We start from the raw sequence: 6,592 nt of genomic DNA, 5'->3' as shown, positions 1-6,592 counted from the left end.
CCTGTAAGTTTGAATTCATAAGTTCGACTTATGTTATGTAATTGTAGTGTGGAGTGGTAAGTTTGACTTTTAACTTGACATTCTAAGTTTGGAAAGTTGGCTTGACGATTTTATGCCATTAGGGTTTGTACGCTCATGATTTGAAGTTATTTCTCTGGTTGTCTTGAGTTGCTAGTTCTTTGATCGACCAAGTCCCGGCGAGAGTTGGACAAGCAATCCGTTGATACCCTAGGGTTCACCCTAGGGAGAGATGAGGCTGTCACACAGGGCATCGCGCGAGGCCTATAAAACTAGAAAACGTAAAAATATAACTACACATAACTCAATACAGTGAAGGAGGAAAGATGGTCTGAGTGCAGGTGTAGACTGAAACAATAAAATTTTTATGGGCAAATTACACTTTATCCCCTGTGATTTAGTATTTTTGTACATAGCCCCCTATGGTTTTAAAAGTTATATATGACCCCCTCATAGTTTGAATTAAAGTATCAACGTGACGAAAATGGTCATCCATAACGGAACCTATAAAATGTCAAAATTACCCTTGTTTAAAAATTCAAATGGCTGAAGTGATCAAAATATATAAACATAATATGCACAATACTCAAATCCCGTATGATTTTATATTTTACCATATAATCCCCTTATGGTTTAATGCTTTACTATATAACTCCCTTATGGTTTAATGCTTTGCTATATAACTCCCTGTGATTAATAAATAATTTTCAACTTTACATAGGGGTATTTTTGACATTTTAATTTACTCTGTTATGAATTGCAAAATTCCGTTACTTTGATACTTTAATTTAAACCATGAGGGGGTTATGTATAGTTTTTGAAACCATAGAAGCTATGCACAAAAATACTAAACCTTAGGGAGTAAAGTGTAATTTGCCCAATCTTTATTGACAAGTTAAACTAATTATGCTGTAATGATGCAAAGCTCGTTACTATCCTGGGAGATATTTTAATTCTTTAGTGCCCTCTTTGACCTATGCTCCTCAGTCTTGCAGAAATTATCTCATAGATTGTATAGATGTCAGCCTGAATTTGGATAATGATGTTTAAAGGAAGTCTAACTTCGCACTGTAGATGCCATGAGTGCAGGATCAATGGCTTCAAGAATTCCGCATAGATTGTGCAGATGTTTGCCTGGATTTGTCGAGGCCATTAGTAAAGGATCAATGACTTCAAGAATTACCAGCGACAATTGTCAGTCAGGCTTGCGGCCCTGATTGAAGTCACATCAGCTTGTCTTTATTTGAGCTATGCATTTCAAATTTTGATTTAAAAAATCACCTTTTTTTTTTGTTTTAGAAAATCATGGCCCGAATCTGAGCCTCATCACATTAGGCAATTTAGGCCATTGAACATTTTCCACCATTGCACTAGCAATTAGAGTGAAATCAAAGTCCATTTGTACAAGATGATTACTCAATATCAAGAAACAGAAGTATCTATACATGCTTATTCATCATTCCAAGTTATTAAATTACCATAAGGAGTAACCAATCGCAATTTATTTTTTTAATTTTTTTAATTTTTTATGGGGAGCAAATGATATGAAGGAAATGCATCAAGTAATATCTTAAAGTAATACCACTGGAGTTGAAACTGGTCTACTAGAATCTCTGACAGTGGCCGGTCTATGGTGACTAAGCGGTTCCATAAACAAAACACAGCAATGTAGCACATTTGTACATCCTCATTCCAAAAGGACCATTGCAAACAATTAGTCTGGAAACCATGTCAATCAGTACCAAGTATGAACTTTTACTTACCAAAGAAGCTTAGAAAGAAAAGAAAAACACAAAGTAAACTAGGCAAGATCTTAGCTACCAGTATAGGTGCAATGTATCACGAATCAATTTACTTGGAGAGAGATGCAGTGCAAACTGACAAATTTCATCTAATAAATGTTCCAAATCAACTCAAACAAAAGCTGCAAAAAAAGCTCACTTCAAGATCAACTATATTATGAGGTACTGAAAACAAGATGAAATACAAAAAATGCTACTATATTGTACAAATCTAGCATCTGCATCCCCTGTTCTGCAAAATGGTCTTCCTGTTCGGCTCCTGCCACGCAGGAAAGAAACTGCAGACATTCTGCATGAACATGGTTGTGATTGTATACTTTGGTTGAAATCAGTAAGACCTGAAAATGCAACAGTTTAACCATGCAATTATTGATCTTAATCCAATATGGTAGTAGTCTGCTCTCATGATTCTCATATAATCACAACTTTACTGTTGACATAACTGAAATTTTGTATTGGTTTTGCAGAAAAAGTACTTTAGTGTTACCTCTGGAATACTAACTGCTGAATTGTGGAACCACATCAAGTAGCATTGTCTGCAATTCTTCCGCATCAGGCCTTTCGCGAGGAGAAATGCTTACACAAAGCATAGAGATTTTAAACATTGACCACATTTGTTGATGATTCTCTACAGATGTGCTTCTCACCCTAGGATCAAGAATTTCTTCCAATTGATCATGTTCAACTTTGTCCTTTACCCATTTCACCAACTCTATTCCTTCATTTACAGCTTGTTTGCCAGTTAACAACTCCAGCAAAATGGTTCCGAAGCTAAAGATATTGCCAGATTTGGTAACTCTCATAGTGTATGCATACTCTGCCATGTAGAAATGTAAAATACAGTAAAATAAGACAAAATATAGTAAGAAACTCATATGAGGATTACAAGATTAACATTACACTACGAGAATCTTGTTGGTTTAAATGATTGTGAAATTTGCAATTACTGCATGCTGACTGCCTGAATAACCTTTATTTGTAATCACTCACATTTTTGCATGTTAAGTTGTAGTTTGTTTGTATTCCCATCTGCTTTTACACATGCTTATCCTTCATGTCTTTCTAAGTTTTTAATCTGACATTGAAATATTCGCTTTGTGGTTATAGAAAATGAGATCTTTTCTTGACCTTTTTCCCTCAGGTATACAGTCAAAAATTTCCTTCTTAACAAACCAAATGGGAATAACATTACCTGGAGGGACATAACCCACTGCTCCAGCCACTACTGAAAGAGTCCCCAAGCTCTTTGAAGGATCAATAACTTTAGTGAGCTCAACATCTCCTATTAAGGGCTCTGAAAGTGATCTCATAAAGATACTTCTGGTCGAAAGACAAAGGAGCACAACTGGAGCAGAAGTAGAATCATAAAATCCATGTAGATGAGCGAGGCCTTTGGACACTGAAACAGCTATGTTGTAACGAATTTCCCAAGTTAGAACATTTTCATCACTTCCATGGAGAAGATCAAAGAGAGTTCCATGTTGAGGGCATTCATATATTAGAAGTGCACCTTTAACTGTCAAAGCATAAGCAACAGGAATCATGATGTTTGATTTGCTAAACTGATTGAGTAGCTTTACCTCCTGAGAAAATTTTTCTGGACTAACCAAACTGAGTGTCTTGCTAGTCCAATATAGCTTTTTTATGCAATAGTTCATGCCCCAAGGCATTGATGCCTGATAGTAGGTATAGAACTCGCTCTTCAACAAGATATTGGCCTGTCTGTGAACTTCTTTCATGGCTTTGGAGAAGTGAAAGCTAGGTTTGTGGATGCCATCATTGATGATCCACTCAAATTTAGTTCTATCCCAGGAATAATTGAGAGATGGAATAATCTTTACGATCATGAAGCTGAGAATAAAACCACTGACAAAAGCAACAGCAATCACCATCCCAATAGATAATCCCTTTGAATGTTTAGAACCAGCAGTTGCTGTTGAAACATGAGTTGCTTTGTTTAGACCCTTATTTCCATCTGTCACAACCGTAACATATTGTTTAAACTTCGGAATATCTCCAGAAAGTTGGTTGTTTGAAAGTACAAGTTGCGTTAAGCCTGCCATTTCAGTGAGGAAGTTCGGGATTACGCCTGAAAATTTGTTATTCGAAAGATCCAAAACCTCCAATGCGATCAATCCAGATAGCGACACGGGAATAGGCCCGCCAAATAAATTGTTGCTGAGATTCAGAGCAATCTGCAATGATGATGGCATTGCTGGAACATCTCCACTGAGTTGGTTATTTCCAAGTTGAAGTTCGAATAGGAGATTCAGAGTGCGAATGGAAATGGGAATTGGACCACTCAGATTATTATGTCGCAAGTCCAAGTTCGTTAGATTTTGCAATTTGGAAATTGAAGCAGGAATTGAGCCACCAATTGAATTTGAACTGAAATTCATTCTCTGCAAACTCTGTAACTGTGTAAACTGATGAGGGATAACTCCAACCAACTTATTCTTCTGAAGGTATAAAACTTGAAGATTGGCAAGATTACCCAATTGTACAGGCAAGACCCCAGTCAGCCCATTCTGGGCTAAATTCAAAAGAGCTAAACTTCGGCATAATCCCAATTCAGGAGGTATTTCGCCTGTTAGACTGTTGTCCTCCAGCTCCAAATAGGTCAATTTGGTAAGGCTTCCATATGATCGAAATGAGACTGTCCCATTTAATAAATTGCCTCCCAACCCCAACCTGAAGAGGCTCAAAGAGATCTCTGTTGGTATAGGCCCCTCTAACAAATTGGAAGACAAATCTACTGACTGCAAATTGGGTGGGGATAAAAGGTCTTGGGGAATGGTTCCACTTAGCCTGTTGAAACTGAGGTCCAAATTCCTGAGATACGTAGTAATCCCAGAAGGAATATTTCCAACAAAATTATTCTGGTTCGCAGCAAAATGGAACAGTGTTTGAATATTTACAAGGAGCTTGGGAAGTTCACCTCTCAAATTGTTTGCTGAGAGAACCAATATTTGGAGCTTGGAAAGCTCTCCAAATCTCTCAGGGATTGATCCTGAAAGTTCATTGTGACTAAGATCAATCAGAGATAAATTACCATATTTCACTAGCCCTACCGGGATTTCACCTTGAAAACCATTAGTAGATAGCTGAAGTTCTTGTAAAAGATTGTTTTTCCCAAGATTGGTTGGTAGAGGACCAGTGAATATGTTGTAACTCAGGTTCAAACTCTTCAGAGAATCCAACCCATCGAATTGCAAATTGATGTTCCCCATCAGAGAATTACGAGACAAGTCCAAGACCTCTAGCTTTTGAAAACCATTAAAAGTAGGCAAAGAACCACCCAATTCGTTCCTACTAATATTCAGCAGTTTCAAACCACTGATCCCACCACAGGAAGAGATAAACACATCTGGGATTGAGCTCAAATGATTATTAGAGATGTCAAGAGATTCTAAGCTATCAATCTGGCAAATAACAGGCAGAATTTCTGAGCATATTGAAAACAATGGTAAAGAAAGTTCAGTTACAGAGGAGTTGCTTGAACTGCATGAAACTCCCACCCATGAACATGGATTAGAGTCTTTTTTCGCATTACTCCATCGAAATGATGAATTCCCACTATTATTCTGAAGCATCTCATAAAGATTAGTCATGGTGGCAATTTGCTTTGAAGGTAGCTGAGAGAACACTGAGTAAATGAACAAAAAGAAGAAAAAAATTGTTGAGGAGATGTCAACATACTTACTCATTTTGGGCAGAAATCTTTGGCTAACTTAGACTTAGGTTTTGGAGTATTTCACACCTGAATCTCAAGTATTAATTGTGAATATGCATATATCCAGGTATGTGCATGTACTTGTCATTCCATGTGTGAGGTAAACCAATGTGTGGAAAAATGTTCTTGACATTATGGAAGTTATTTAAGTTGACTGGACTTAGAGATCGGATTGGCCGTGACGCACCGGGCAGCAAACAGCCAGTTCTGGCAAAATTTCTTCAAGTCAAGTCAAAAAATAAGGTAGGCAATTCATATGGTGTCAGAAATTCCATTTCCATAAATTGTGGACCACTTTTTACCTTTTAGGAGCAAGTTTTGAGATAGTTCTGATGTAGGGCTAATAGCTCCAAGAAGTGGAATGAAATGTCTTGAACAAGCAGTAACAGCTAAGATGGATTTTGACAGAGGAGGTGAAAGCTTTTAAATTGTCTTTCCCTATAGTATGTTTAGCAGTTTCAACTAACTGATCTTTTCCAAAGAACATATAGATATAACCATATGATCGTCGCCCTTCAACTATTGCTGAATCCACTTTTTAGGTGGAGCTTAACTGCTCGTACATGAGTGCCAGAGACTTGATTGCTATTGCTAACAGGTTTCTGACAAGAGAAGTAGCTCTCTCAAAGGAATTCTTGTTATCAAGTCCAAGCTTCAAACTGTGTTTGTAAATCAAACATACCCCAAAAAAAAACAAAGTAACGTGCAAACAGAAAGTAAAGAGAAATTGATGAAGCAGCTGAAAATGCTTTTCTTCCTTTCTTTCTCCAAAATTTTCTTAGATTACTGTCACTTGGTCTCAATCTGTCAACAAACGATGCTAATTCAGTTTTACCTGTATCAAAATTCATATGTCCAGCTATAAAGTTGAAGGTTTAAAAAAAAAAGGTTGAATGTTTATGGCAAAGGAAAACAAATTATCAAATATCACTGAAGCCAAATGGTTGCCTGTGTCTCAACACTTTTGCTGTCATAGACCAATGCAAAGTAATCGTTGCGAGCCGTGGTCGCTACTCGCTAATTAACTAACAGCTGGAGC

At 37.2% G+C, this 6,592-nt stretch overlaps 1 protein-coding gene across 1 annotated transcript; it reads right to left on the bottom strand.

Annotated features, from left to right (window-relative positions):
- Nucleotides 1-1,926: 1,926 nt before the first annotated feature.
- On the bottom strand, nt 1,927-5,527 carry LOC113757918 (receptor-like protein kinase 2). Its single transcript, XM_027300983.1, has 3 exons — nt 3,013-5,527; nt 2,308-2,637; nt 1,927-2,158 (listed from the first exon to the last, which is right to left on the bottom strand). Exons 1-2 carry the CDS (start codon nt 5,525-5,527, stop codon nt 2,318-2,320), a joined length of 2,835 nt encoding a protein of 944 aa, XP_027156784.1. The 3' UTR covers nt 1,927-2,158; nt 2,308-2,317.
- Nucleotides 5,528-6,592: the final 1,065 nt, after the last annotated feature.

The sequence above is a fragment of the Coffea eugenioides genome, unplaced genomic scaffold (assembly GCF_003713205.1).
Source record: "Coffea eugenioides isolate CCC68of unplaced genomic scaffold, Ceug_1.0 ScVebR1_3426;HRSCAF=4636, whole genome shotgun sequence".
Lineage (NCBI taxonomy): Eukaryota > Viridiplantae > Streptophyta > Magnoliopsida > Gentianales > Rubiaceae > Coffea > Coffea eugenioides.
Note: the sequence above shows the minus strand (reverse complement) of the source record. Positions and strands in the feature narration are given on the sequence as shown.

Bases quoted from the DNA above. Each gene is read 5' to 3' on its own strand.
- LOC113757918 (XM_027300983.1), bottom strand. From the start codon at position 5,527: ATGAGTAAGTATGTTGACATCTCCTCAACAATTTTTTTCTTCTTTTTG. The intron at 2,638-3,012 runs GTAATGTTATTC...TCTACATGGCAG, and splicing joins AGTGGGTTATGTCCCTCCAG to AGTATGCATACACTATGAGA.